The sequence below is a fragment of the Microcaecilia unicolor genome, chromosome 13 (assembly GCF_901765095.1).
Source record: "Microcaecilia unicolor chromosome 13, aMicUni1.1, whole genome shotgun sequence".
Lineage (NCBI taxonomy): Eukaryota > Metazoa > Chordata > Amphibia > Gymnophiona > Siphonopidae > Microcaecilia > Microcaecilia unicolor.
This window is the reverse complement of record NC_044043.1, coordinates 48,791,654-48,806,121: the sequence shown is the minus strand read 5'-3', so window position 1 is coordinate 48,806,121 and position 14,468 is coordinate 48,791,654. Positions and strand designations below refer to the sequence as shown.

The following is a 14,468-nucleotide window of genomic DNA, read 5'->3' as shown; positions in this document are numbered from 1 at the left end:
ATTTTTTTTTTAATGGTAGTGAGTATTCATATTAAAAGCTTCATTTTTAGCTCAGCTGATTCTAAGCAGCACTAAACTGAAATGCTTCCCAAGGGTGGATAACACCAAAACCTGGAGCTTGGCTTAAGCAGGAGAACCTGTAATTTCTTTACTTTTCTGGTACCGCCTCATGTTTCTTTCTTGGACTGCCAGAGGCTGGATTTTAGTGAAGAGCATTTTATCCACTACTGACTTTATTTTTAAGAGTCTGCTAGCTCAAACTGCTGCATTAAAGATCTCCCCTGGCAGTGAAAATTAAAGCCCTGTATGATTCACTACATTTGACTTTTCTGCACTGTCCATTATTTCATTTGGCCTTTTTCACAAGACCTAGTCGTAAAGCAACCATTACTATACTTGCATTACAGAATGAGAGTTTCTGAAAGTCTATTTTTTTTTTTGGGGGGGGGGGGGGGGGGGGGGGGAGAGAACCTAGCTACACCTTTCTGAGAGTGTTTTCCAAAATTTTATTTTTGAAAAATTTTTTGCTTGTAATTTAGCTAATGCCAGATGGCTAATGAGTTGATTTTGAGGCATATTTTCAAAGCACTTTGGGAGGCTAAGTTCCATAGGTTTCTATGGAACTTTGGGAGGCTAAGTGCTTTGAAAATGAGCCCCCCTGTATAATTGTTAGTGCATTAGTAATTTAGCAAACAGTTTCACAGATGCTAAGTTACATGCGTTAAAAACAACTTTTACAAACATGGTTATGCAAACTACTTTTTATTTTTAATAAGTTTATCAATTTGATATACCATATCTTTCTAAGCAGAAATCGAGGTGGTTTACATATAACATTCAGGTACTTGAACTGTCCCAGATGGGCTCACAATCTAAGTATATTTTACCTGGGGCAATGGAAGGCTAAATGTCTTGCCCAGGGTCACACGGAGCTGCAGAGGGAATTCAACCCGCATCCCCAGGATCTTAACCCACTGCCGACCGTTGGGCAGCAGTGGGAATCGAACCTGGTTCCCCGGGTCTGCAACCCACTGCACTAACCATTAGGTAAATGCATCAGCCTCTAGAATGGGGAGAGGGGCTTTTAGCTGTTCTTGTACACTGCTTTTGTTTGGCTGCAATCAAGAAAGGCAGTTTATAAATGTTTACATTAAAAGCTTAATCCATGAAGTCCTATTTCGTTGACAAGAGTATAAGACCATCACAAGTTAAAACACTGGAAGGGGAAGGCATGGAGACTAGACTTGTAACTCTAAAGTTGTTGCACTAGGCATAGGCTGAGAATGTAATAGTACAACTCAAAACAGAGGAATTTATGTAGTCCAGTAATGACTAAACAATAAAGGCAAATCTGCCTGGTATCAATGTAGTCACTCTGTTATAGAGTTGCCTATGTGTAGTTTTTGAGGATGCAATGGTGGAGAAGAAAAAATTAAAAGTAGAATGACAGTTTAATCCAAAACATATCAGCAGGCATGTAAAATATTTTTATCTAAACAAAGGAATTTTCAGCACCATGAATACATGTCTAAGATTACAGCTGTAGATGCTGCAAAATTTCAATGTATATTCTTCTGTTCTTGCCATGGGGGGAAAAAAACAGAAGTTGTGTATTTGCCTTATAGTGAGCAGTTTGCAAAGCCACAAATTCTACTTGTGGAAATGAAATGTGTATGTGCAAAAATGTTTTCCACATTGCTTGTTTGATATAGTTTTCTTGATATACTGCCTTTCTGTGGTTCAACCATAGCAGTTTACTTATTACTGTACTGTATTTTCTCTGTCCCTAGTATGCTCATAATCTATATTTTTGTACCTGGGGCAATGGAATGTTTAGTGACTTGTTCAGAGTCACAAGTAGCCACAATTGGAATCAAACCCAGTTCCTCAGTTCTTACCTCACTACGCTAACCATTAAGCTGTCTCTTGACTCCAAAAAGCTGCACAACCCAATTCTTTACTCCTAGGGTGCTTAGTACCCTGGTCCAGCTGGTTTAAAGCATGTTGTGTAATTGCATTTTGGTTAAGATTTAAGCACAGGGCTGAGCTGTGAGGTTTGACCTTTTCAACAAAGAAAAACCTTTCTCTCATAAGGTATTAACATGCTACTTAACCCTACTGGGGGCATGATGCTGTTAGGTCTGTGGTTTAAAAACAAATAAAAAAATCCTTTAGTGCTGCAGGAATGCTGTAACCTAGAACTGTTAATCCTTTCCCCACTATTCCCACTTACTGTGTAACAAAAGTAGACTACGCAAGGTTCTGGACTTCAAAAGCTAGTTAAATGTATTAAGTTATCTTTTTATTAGTCTACCAGCTTTTGTGTTCTTTCTTTTTCTAATTAATATATCAATGTAGCTAATATCTTCAATGAGCATGTTATTGTCCTTGCATTTGGATCTTTTGTTTCCTTTTTCAAGTGTGCTAACAGATTACTTTTTTTTAATACATTTGACCTAGATAATGACCTGAAGATGTCATTCTTTTGCCGTGACTTTCATTATAGTATAATTTTGTTCTCATAACCTATTTTAGAGAGCACATGCCTGTAAAGATCCAATTGCTGGCCTATGAAGGGCAGCTTTGTGATTGTGGTAGTAGCTGTAACAATGTGTGGTTCTCCTCTTGCTCAGGCCCACGGATGAGGAAGCGGAACAGGTCCTACAGCTAATGACCAGCCGCCCGCCTGCAACACCTGCTGGGGTCCGCTTTGTGTCACTCTCCTTTTGTATGCTGCTGGCCTTCTCCACGCTTGTCAGGTAGGCTACAGAAAACTGCTTCTTCCATTAATGTAGCTTCCCAGTGTTCCAGAACCTGTGGAGATAGAAAATACTGAGGAGCCAAGACAGATGTCTCTGCTCAGTTTTCAGTTCTTTATCTCCAGCAGGTGGATGGACACAACCTTTCAGCCTCTGATTCGGAGTGATTTGCTCCTGGTTCAGTTGAGCTTTACGGGTGACTTGAGTCTGCAGAATCATATCTGGAAGTCTTCAGATTCCTCTCTGGTGCCCTGCAAAGTTACTTCTTCCTTCCTTTCCTCATTTCCTGTGGAGCTCTCCTTTTCTAGCACAACAATCTTAATAAAAAAAAAAAAAGAGAGAGAGAGAGGTTTGCTGGAGAGCATGGGACAGAGTATCAGTCCTGAGTCTTTTTCATCTGTGGAGACTGTGAGCTTGGGGGGAGCAGCCAGCAGTGGTAAGTCAGACTAAAGTCCATGCTCAGATCGTGCACGTCCTCGTGTTTCTCCAGGCAGGCCTTCAGAAAGGATTGGCAATAGGTTTTCTAGGATTGGCAATATGTTTTCTAAAATTTTAATTGAGGCTTTGGCCTGTTTTAGATGCCAACTACAGAAGACGTCTCTTGCAGCTCACCCCGATATCATCAGATTCTTGCAGGGAGCAGGCCACTTGAGGCATTCCTTTTGTATGCCGTGTCTGGAGTGGAACCTTAATTTAGTTCTTTGGACTGTTCAGAAGCTTCCTTTTTGAGCCACTCCAGAAGGTCTCCTTGAAAGATCTTACGCTAAAGGTAGTGTTTTTGGTGGCTGTTGTGTCAACATGTAGGGTTTCGAAACTTCAGGCTCTCTTGTTGGGATCCCTTTCTTCACTTTTTGGAGGCAGGGGTCTCCCTTTGCATGGTTCCTTCCTTTCTTCCGAAAGTAGTATCGGCATTTAATCTCAAACAATCTGTGGAGCTTCCGTCCCTTTCACAGAGAGGATGAAGAGGCTCCATATTCTTCCTTGAAGCTTCCCATTGCACATAGAGTCCTTGTTAGATATTTGGAAGTCGCAAATTGGACAAACTGTTTGTACTTTTTGGAAAACAGAGGCCTGGTGCCATGGCTTTCAAGACCACAGTTGCTAGATAGCTGAAGGGGACTATGATGTCGGCTTATTTGCTTGTGAAGAAGCAGGCTCCTCGGGCCTTGTGGGCTTACTCTACAAGGCATACAGTGACGTTCTGGACAGAGACTACCTTCCTGTTTCTTGTGGATGCATAGTTGATGCTGCATACCTTTGTCAAGCACTACAGGGTGGATATTGTGGCGTGCTCGGAAGCCAGTTTTGGGTCTTTGGTCCTCAGGGTTGTGGCATCAGGATCCCACCTACTCCAAAAGCAATCCATAAACATCCCACAGGTTCTGGAATAATGAGAAGCTATGTAATGGAAGGATAAATTAGGTCTTACCTGATAATTTTCTTTCCATTAGTCCTTCCCACTATTCCAGAGACCCGTCCAAGGTTTCTGAGATCTTTAGTTGGAGCAAAGTAATACCTTGCATTGTGCTTCCTGCACTGGTTGTCCAGAGATGAGAGGTCCACACCTGTTTGCTCATCTGATTAGTGTTAAGTTTAGTGAGTTTAAAGTTGTGTTTATTCCGAGTTTCTCCTTGTTGCTTGCCTACGTAAATACTGAGGAGCTGGATTGGATGTCAAGAGAGGTGTCTTGGAGAACTATTTCCACTTGCTGGTTGATGGACCACAGGTTCTGAAACAATGGAAGGACTAATAGAAAGTTATCAGGTAAGACCTAATTTCTCCCTTTCACACTCTGTTCTTTCTTTCGAAGCAGCTATAGAACTGAAGCAGGCTTACTGAAAGATACTTGGGTACATTTTAGAGCTACATATGAGCCATAGCTAAGTGGTAATTAAATATTAGGCTAATTTTGTAAGGTATAGGGGGAGGGTAAGTAACTTTGACAAAGTTATGGTAATGTGAGCTACAGGATACCTAGTTCTGTACTCGGACCACAAAACCATGCTAGCCAGCTACCCTGTGCTGATTTATCTTTTTAATAAAAGAAAACAAGTCTGAAAATATTATAGCTGAGCTTCATGTCAGCCTCCCAGTTGACTTGTAGAAGAGTCCAGTTGAAAACTGGGGAGGACGATATGCCCAGCTGGGTTCAGAGAGACTGAAGTATGGGTTAGGACAAGACCGAAATCTTAGACTTGAACCCACAAAGAGTAGCTTAGCAGAATAATTCATTGTGGCGAATGCAATGTATTTTGTTAGGTTTGTATAACATGCTTGTTCTATTTGGTCAGATTACATCGTAGTTAATGTATCAGAAATGCGTCTCCTTGTTTCCAAACAAATCTGTGTCTGCAAAAGAACTGTTTTTTTGGATTACTGTGTTTTCTTCTTTTGGGCATCCAGGTGAATGAGAATAGCTCATTATTAGGCTCTAATGCCATGAGCCTTCATTTTCAACCACCTGAGAGGGAGGCTCCCATATGTTTATCCCCACCCAAATCAGCCCAGCCAGTGCCGTGACAGTCCTTGACCATGAGGCGGGGATATTGCTGGGCAGACTTATACGGTCTGTGCCAGAGCCGGTGGTTGGGAGGCGGGGATAGTGCTGGGCAGACTTATACGGTCTGTGCCCTGAAGAACACAGGTACAAATCAGTAGGGTATACACAAAAATTAGCACATATGAGTTATCTTGTTGGGCAGACTGGATGGACCGTGTAGGTCTTTTTTTGCTGTCATCTACTATGTTACTATGTATAACCTATAGCTCCTGAAATGTGCATAATGTCAACCCTATATCTAGTTATTTGAGATGGGGGGGGGGGGGGGGGAGAGGCTGAAAAGGGAAATTTTTAAAAGCCATATGTAGTTTCCTTTGAGAATTCTGAGTTAGTTGGAGCCATAAAGCAGGCACAGGGATTTCAAAATGAAATCTCTGCTCACTTTGCTGCCTCTACCCTTTCTCTTCCCCCACCGGCCCTTTGCAGTGTGATTGTAAAGTATTCATGCTGTGAAATAGCATAGGTATGGGTAAACTTACAAAGAGAAGGCCATTATTAACTGTAACATAACTGCCACCTGTGTCTAAGTCATGTTTTTTAATTATCTGGGTAAAATCATTGGAAAATTGCCCTCCTTGTGACTAGGTGTTTCAAAATGGTAGAGATGTTCCAGTCATCTTTCCCAGGGGCTGTTAAAGTTGCCTTTGTATCATCAACCCTGACAGTCCCTAAAGAGCAGAAATTTGTTCTCGGAACCATTGTGACTTTAGACTATTAATCCATTTACCCTGCTGAACCTTTCAAATGGATTCTAATAAAGTCTTTGGCTGTTATGCATTTTTTATGTAGTACCCCAGAGCAGGAGCAGCTGATGGTGGTGTGGTTAAGCTGGATGATAAAAGAAGAGGCATATTTTGAAAGGTAAATTGAATGGAATTTTTTCACTAGAATCGGGTATTAAATATATTAGTTTATTATGATATATTAGAAAACCTCTTGTCTTTCTCCCCTTCAGCACTTCTGGTGTCTCTGCTTCCTTTGGAGAGATGCTTTTATTGGTTGCTATGTACTTCCATAGTAACCAGCTCAGTGCCATCATTGATCTGGTCTGCTCTACCTTGGGAATGAAGGTAATTTGAAACTTATCCAGCTACTCCTAGAAGTGGAATTTTCTTACTTTGACCACTGCATATTTCTCTGTAGAGAATGACACGGGGACAAAGTTTGTCCCTGCCTCCGTCATGACCCCGTCCCCGCGGGCTCTGTCCTCATCTGCAGAAGCCTCGAACAATTATGATTTTATATTTAAATCTTTTTATTAAAGTATAAAAAGGAACAATATTCTGTGCAACTATTGTGTATAAATTAAAAATATAAAGCGATAACAACAGTGAGCAGCTATAACAACCCTCCTCACCACCACCCTCTACCCTTCCAAACCCAATAATAGCTGATTTCTACTACCCCAAGGAATCCTAATCCACCCTGTTAAAATGTCCAGGGGTACAAAATACAACCTGTTCTGTATGCCCTAGAGGGGAGAAATATGCCCTATGAAGCAATGGTATGATTTTTTAATCTGTGGATGAATAAGAAGTCATTAACAATCTCAGGATTCAGTGTAGCTCTCCTGTCTTCCACAGTCCCTCCTGCAACAGAAGATGTCTTCTTAGAAGATGTACTGGTAGCAGGATGTACACGATCCCCCATGCAAATTTTGCTAGTTGTGGCCAACATGTTTGCTTGTTTTTCCAAAAAATCAAAATATCATTGTCTGCATCACTCAAACATACATAACAATTCATTAACAGACTTCAAAGTAGAAAATGACACGGGGACAAAGTTTGTCCCCATTCCCATCTCCGCAGTTACTACGGGTCCCTGTTCTCGTGTCATTCTCTATTTCTCTGTGCTTTTTATATATCTGAGAACCTAACAGGGTAAAAAACAGGCTGCCAGGCACAATCACTAGGAACGTCTCTCTAGCACAGATAGAGAAACAGTTCATTTTGTCAGAAGGTTGCAAGATCAGTACTGCATTTTTAAATGGGGGTTCTTGAGAATTGAAGAGTTCAGGGACGTATTGAATCTTTGCAGATTATAAATGTTTTAAAACAGTAGACTCTTCACAGCCAGGAGACAAATGTATTAAACAAATCCTGCTGGAGTATTATAATGGAAGGGCTTTGCAAGTGTCTAGCTGCAACAGTGAACTTGATAGCCTGTGAGGACTTTTATCAATCTTTAAATATTTATGAAAATATCTTAGTGACACCAAATCCCAATTTGTTTCAAAGTTTACTTATGGAGAGACTAGTTAATTATAGGGAGAAGGCAATCCTGGTCATTGCTTAAGTGTAAGGATAATGGATTTGATATACTGCCTTTCTGTGGTACAACCAAATCAGTTTACATATTATACACAGGTACTTTCTCCTTCACTAGTAGGCTCACAATGTAAGCTTTTGAACAGTGGTGTTTTGGCTTTTGTCCAAGGACTCTGCAAAGGTTAGGCTAGACAGGAGGGGAGAGAAGGGTTAAAATGGATAAAATGCAAGTAGTTATGATTACGGACTTGGTGACCGCAGCTTGAGTAGAACTGATACTTTTGGGTTTATGGCTCCATCAGAAGCAGGAGAAAATGGCTGCTAAGTAAATATAAAGGGTGTAACATTCCATGTTGGTGGTCACCATAGTAATTTAAACACTTGCTGTGGCATTTAGATTCATAAATTCAGTGCCATTCTAAGTATAGTTGGTAGCACTGAATATACTGAGGTCAGCACCACTGCTGCCATCTGTTTGGTTCAGGCCTGCTGTTTGGAAGGCCTAAACTAAATATATAGCTTCCATATCATCATGCTGATCAATCCATAGACTGGTGGGTTGTGTCCATCTACCAGCAGGTGGAGATAGAGAGCAATCCTTTTGCCTCCCTATATGTGGTCATGTGCTGCCGGAAACTCCTCAGTATGTTCTCTATCTCAGCAGGTGGTGGTCACACACAGCAGCAGCTCTGGCTAGGCCTCCAAGCCTAATTTTTAGGTTTTGTTGAGTGCCTGGGGTTGAGGGCTGTTCTTGAGCAAGTGCAAACCTGGTGGCGCCAGGTCCCTCCTTTTCTCCCCCCTCCCGCTGGCTCCGTTAAAAAAAAAAAAAAAATTTTGAACGTCCTTAAGGGCGTTTATTTCGACGTTTATTTAAACGTTTATTGCAGCTACTCACTGGGACACCAGGTCGTTACAGCTCGGAGCGAGAAGCAGGTAATTTTTACCTTTTTATAGCGGGCAGGGGGTTCCCCGATTGATCTCCACGTGGCCTATGGCGTCGGAGGGCGAGGGCGCGAAGAATCGCTCCCCGGACCGTGTGCGCTTCTAGCGGGGATGTGGGGGTTTTAAAGTCTGATTCGCACTTGTTGGGTGTCAGTTTGGAGGCCGGTCAGTGTCCCGGGTCTTCCTCCGGTGCGGCGGTTTTTCCCGCCATAAACGCCCATCCCCCGCTGCTCGCCTCCGCCATCTTGGCCGGCCACTCTGCTCGGACGGCTTCTTCTTGGGCCGCCCTTGAGCTGGGAGACGTTCATGCAATGGCCGCCCTTGATTTGGGCGACGGCAAAAAAGCGGCTAAAGTTAAGCGCCGTTCTTCCTGCGCGGCTCCTTCGCGGAGTGTCGCGCCGGACGCCATCTTGGATGCGCAGCATGGTTCTCCCCCGCTCTTGCGAGCGCCGGTTGAGGGTGCGTCTAGGGCTGTGGCCCAGGCTGCTGAATTGCACAGTTTGGGGGGTTTCTCCCCCGAGTTTATTTTGCTGCTGCATCAGGCCTTCCTTATGCAGAACGCTGCCCCTTCTCCCTTGTCAGATAAAGGGGTTGAGGCCCCCGGAAGTAAACGCCCTCGGGTGGATGCCCAGGCCTTAGAGGACGCTGTTTCCACTGATGTAGATGAGGGCAGCGTATCTGAGTTCTCCCAACGGTCCTTTGGGGATTCCTTGGAGGAGACGGATTCCCGCTCGGATGGAGCGGATGGCCCCTCTGCAGCACGGATCTTTCGCTCAGAGGATTTGCCCAACCTGTTAATGCAGGCCATGAGCATTTTGAAGATTTCCTCTCCGGAGGACGTCTCTCCCTCAGCCCCTGTTGGCTCCGCCATTATGCTGGGGACGAAGCGCCCGCCTCGAACCTTCCACGTGCATGATGCCATGCACACCTTAATTTCGGCTCAATGGGATGTCCCGGAAGTGAGCCTCAAAGTGGCTAGGGCTATGTCCCGCCTCTATCCTTTGCCTGAAAGTGAGCGTGAGGCCTTTGTTTGGCCTACCGTGGATTCTTTAATCACTGTGGTGACTAAGAAAACGGCGTTGCCGGTGGAAAGTGGCACGGCACTAAAGGACGCCCAAGACAGAAGATTGGAAGCTGCTTTAAGGTCGTCCTTCGAGGCGGCTGCCTTAAGTTTGCAGGCCTCAGTTTGCGGCTCCTATGTGGCCAGGGCGTGCCTGGCTTCCCCCTCGGATCCTTCCTTGAGGGCTGACTGGCCGGCCCTGGAATCGGGCTTGGCTTATTTGGCAGACTTACTGTATGATGTCTTGAGAGCCTCGGCTAAAGGCATGGCTCAGACAGTCTCTGCGCAGCGCTGGCTTTGGCTGAAACATAGGTCTGCGGACCACGCCTCTAAGTCCCGCCTGGCTAAGTTGCCTTTTAAAGGCAAGCTGCTCTTTGGGGTCGAGCTGGACAAAATCGTGACCGATCTCGGCACGTCTAAGGGCAAGAGGTTACCAGAGGTCAGGGCTCGGGCCAGTGCTCGCCCCGGTATCTCCAGAGGACGGTTTCAGGAAGCCCGTCGGTACCGCCCGGGCAAGTCGGGCTCCTCTGCCCCCTCTTCCTTCCAAAGGAACTTCTCCCCCAAGCAGCATTCCTTTCGCAGAGACCGCCGTCCCGGAGGTACGCCCTCCGGTCCTCCCCCAGGGTCTCGTACCCAATGACGAGGTCCTGGTCCATGGCCCAGTGCAGATTGGAGGACCTTGGACAACCTGATACGCCTGGGTGCGGTCGTTCCGGTGCCAGAAAATCAGATTGGCAAGGGACGTTACTCCATTTACTTTGTGGTACCAAAGAAAGGAGGTTCTGTCCGGCCTATCCTCGACCTCAAAGGGGTCAATCGGGCCTTGAAAGTGCGGCACTTTCACATGGAGACTCTCCGCTCTGTTATAGCGGCAGTGAAGGCAGGAGAGTTCTTGGCTTCCTTGGACATCAAGGAAGCGTACCTGCATATTCCCATCTGGCCTCCTCATCAACGCTTTCTGCGTTTTGCAGTCCTGGGACGACACTTCCAGTTCAGAGCCCTCCCTTTCGGGTTGGCTACTGCTCCGCGGACCTTCTCCAAAGTAATGGTGGTCATCGCGGCCTTCCTGCGAAAGGAAGGAGTACAAGTCCATCCTTATCTGGACGACTGGTTGATCCGAGCCCCCTCTTATGCAGAGTGCGGCAAAGCTGTGGACCGGGTAGTTGCTCTTTTGAGCTCCTTGGGGTGGATCATCAACTGGGAGAAGAGCCAGCTGCGCCCGACTCAGTCCCTGGAGTATCTGGGAGTTCGATTCGACACCCAAGTGGGCAGAGTGTTCCTGCCAGACAATCGGATTGTCAAACTTCAGGCTCAGGTGGACCAGTTCCTAGTAGCCTCTCCTCTTCGGGCTTGGGACTATGTGCAGCTGTTGGGCTCTATGACGGCCACGATGAAAGTAGTGCCCTGGGCCAGGGCTCATATGAGACCACTACAACACTCTCTGCTGCAGCGCTGGACTCCGATGTCGGAGGATTATGCTGTGCGCCTTCCCTTGGACCCAGCAGTGCGCAAGGCGCTGAGCTGGTGGATGCAGACAGACAAGTTGTCTGCAGGAATGCCTCTGGTGACCCCGGAGTGGATTGTCGTCACGACGGACGTCTCTTTGTCGGGCTGGGGAGCCCACTGCTTGGGAAGGACAGCGCAGGGGCTCTGGTCTCCTGCAGAGGCAAAGTGGTCTATCAACCTCCTGGAACTCAGAGCCATTCGGTTGGCGCTTTTGGAGTTCATCCCGGTACTGGCGTTGAAGCCAGTACGGGTCCTGTCGGACAATGCCACGGCTGTGGCCTATGTCAACCGCCAGGGAGGTACCAAGAGCGCCCCTCTAGCCAAGGAGGCCATGAATCTATGCCAGTGGGCGGAAGCGAACCTGGAACAGCTGTCAGCGGCCCACATTGCCGGAGTCATGAATGTCAAGGCAGACTTTCTCAGTCGCCATACCTTGGAGCCCGGAGAGTGGCAGCTATCTGCTCAGGCGTTCTTGGACATCACGAAGCGCTGGGGCCAGCCGAGCCTAGATCTGATGGCGTCATCGGCCAATTGCCAAGTGCCGCGCTTTTTCAGCAGAGGACGGGACCCTCGATCCCTGGGAGTAGATGCTCTTCTCCAACAGTGGCCGACACAAGAGCTTCTCTATGTGTTCCCGCCCTGGCCCGTGTTGGGCAGGGTGCTAGACCGGGTGGCAAAGCATCCGGGCCGGATAATCCTGGTGGGTCCGGACTGGCCCAGACGTCCCTGGTATGCGGACTTGATCAGGCTCTCAGTCGACGATCCTCTGCGGCTGCCAGTGGAGCAGGGCCTGTTACATCAGGGGCCCGTGGTGATGGAGGATCCCTCCCCCTTTGGTCTTACGGCCTGGCTATTGAGCGGCAGCGTCTGAGAAAGAAGGGCTTCTCAGACAAGGTCATCGCCACTATGCTGAGAGCGAGGAAGTGCTCTACTTCTACTGCTTACGCCAGGGTTTGGTGTATCTTTGCAGCGTGGTGTGAAGCAGGCTCACTTTCTCCCTTCACTGCTCCAATTTCTTCAGTGTTGGCGTTCCTGCAAGAAGGTCTGGAGAAAGGCCTGTCGCTCAGTTCCCTTAAAGTCCAGGTATCGGCTCTGGCTTGCTTCAGGGGCCGCCTGAAGGGTGCTTCCCTGGCTTCGCAGCCAGATGTGGTACGCTTTCTCAAGGGAGTTAATCACCTGCGCCCTCCTCTGCACTCAGTGGTGCCTGCGTGGAATCTCAACCTGGTGCTAAGAGCCTTGCAGAAGCCGCCTTTTGAACCCTTGTCGAGGGCATCTCTGAAAGACCTGACATTGAAAGCAGTCTTTTTGGTGGCTATCACTTCAGCCAGAAGAGTTTCCGAGCTCCAGGCGCTCTCATGTAGAGAGCCTTTTCTGCAGTTCACTGAGGCAGGAGTGACTATTCGCACAGTGCCTTCCTTCCTGCCCAAGATTGTTTCTCGCTTCCATGTGAATCAGCAGCTCTGTCTCCCTTCCTTTCGTAGGGAGGACTACCCAGAGGAATACTCTGCTCTCAAATATCTGGATGTGAGACGTGTCTTCATCAGATACTTGGAAGTGACCAATGATTTCCGGAAATCGGATCATCTGTTTGTCCTGTTTGCAGGTCCTCGTAAGGGTCTGCAGGCTGCTAAGCCTACAGTGGCAAGATGGGTCAAGGAAGCCATTGCAGCGGCTTATGTGGCCGCGGGGAAGGTGCCGCCTATCCAGCTGAAGGCTCACTCCACTAGAGCTCAGGCGGCCTCGATGGCAGAGGCTGGGTCCGTCTCCTTGGAAGAGATTTGCAAGGCGGCAACTTGGGCATCGGCCCATACCTTCTCCAGGCATTACCGCTTGACTGTGGCTGCTCGGGCGTAGGCCCGGTTTGGAGCTTCAGTGTTGCGGTCAGGGATTTCAATGTCCCGCCCTGGGTGAGTACTGCTTCGGTACATCCCACCAGTCTATGGATTGATCAGCATGATGATATGGAAGGTAAAATTATGTATCATACCTGATAATTTTCTTTCCATTAATCATAGCTGATCAATCCATAGTCCCTCCCAGATATCTGTATTGGTTATATTCTGGTTGCATTTCAGGTTCAAGTTTAGTCTTCAGTTCCTGTTCAGGAGGACTTCGTGTTCAAGTTTTTTCAATGGATTCTTCAAGAGTTGAGACGAATTTGTGTTACAGTGAGCTGCTGCATTCCTCTCCCCTCCGTTTTACGGAGCTGGATTGAGACTTAAATTCTGCCGGCGCTCCCTCCCGCTTCGTGCGGCAGTAGGGCAGCTTTGTACCCCTCCCGCTTCGGCGGTGTTAGGGTCAGTCAGCTCCTCCCGCGGTTGCGGTTGCAGGATAAGCCAGATCCCCCCGCATCGGCGGGTGTGGTGTCCCTCCCCCGCTCCGCGGGGATGAGCTGGACGGATTCCCCTCCCCCACTTGTGTGGGGATGAGCTGGGTTAATTCCCCTCCCCCGTTTCGGCGTGGTGAGCTGGGCAGAGTGTCCCTTTGTGGGTGTAATTCTCTAAGTGCTGAGTCCTGCGGATGGAGCTTGGATATCGACATACTGAGGAGTTTCCGGCAGCACATGACCACATATAGGGAGGCAAAAGGATTGCTCTCTATCTCCACCTGCTGGTAGATGGACACAACCCACCAGTCTATGGATTGATCAGCTATGATTAATGGAAAGAAAATTATCAGGTATGATGCATAATTTTACCTTATCCACATAGAGGTTATATTTCAGTACTGTAAGATAATTCTCCCTCAACCTCTTCACTGTATGGATAGTACTGGGATGGTTAGATATACAGAATATTGGAGTGAAGATATACCCCCCCCCCCCCCCCCCCCGGATCCTATATATGGTGCCCAAGTTGCACGCACAACTTAATTGAGAACAAACTGTTAGCTAGCAATAATTGGGCGCTAAGCAGTGGCGTAGGAAGGGCGGGCAGTCCGCCCCTGGTGCACGCCGCTGGGGGGTGTCGGCTCCGCGCTGGTGCACTGCCCTCTGCCCCTGAACAGGTTACTTCCTGTTCCGGGACAGAGAGAGCAGTGAACCAGCGCGGAGCCGACACACCCCAGCAACGTGCAGTCGGGGCGGATCAGCCCTCACGCCCGTCCCTCGGCGCAGGTATGTGCTCCGGGGAGGGGGGGGAGGTGCTCCAGCGGGAGGAGGGTGCGCCGTGCTGCACCCGGGGGGGGGGGGGTGCGCAGCGGCGACCCGCCCCGGGTGTCAGCTCCCCTCCCTACGGCTCTGGCACTAAGAACCCATTATTACAATGAATTGGCTCCAATTACAATTTGTGTGTGCATCTTGCTAGGCACTATTCTATAAAGGTCCAAATTTTATGGCATGCAACTCAAAAGGGGGTATGGCCACGGAGGGGCGT

At 47.6% G+C, this 14,468-nt stretch overlaps 1 protein-coding gene across 4 annotated transcripts in view; it reads left to right on the top strand.

The window, feature by feature from the left end:
• Positions 1–14,468, top strand: part of INTS2 (integrator complex subunit 2) — a 57,561-nt gene that overhangs the window by 10,466 nt on the left and 32,627 nt on the right. For all 4 annotated transcript variants that reach the window (XM_030222225.1, XM_030222226.1, XM_030222224.1 and 1 more), the window contains exons 9-11: positions 2,634–2,759; positions 6,109–6,180; positions 6,275–6,389. In XM_030222225.1, the coding sequence (XP_030078085.1) occupies positions 2,634–2,759; positions 6,109–6,180; positions 6,275–6,389 (313 nt within the window). The remainder of the gene's footprint in view (positions 1–2,633; positions 2,760–6,108; positions 6,181–6,274; positions 6,390–14,468) is intronic.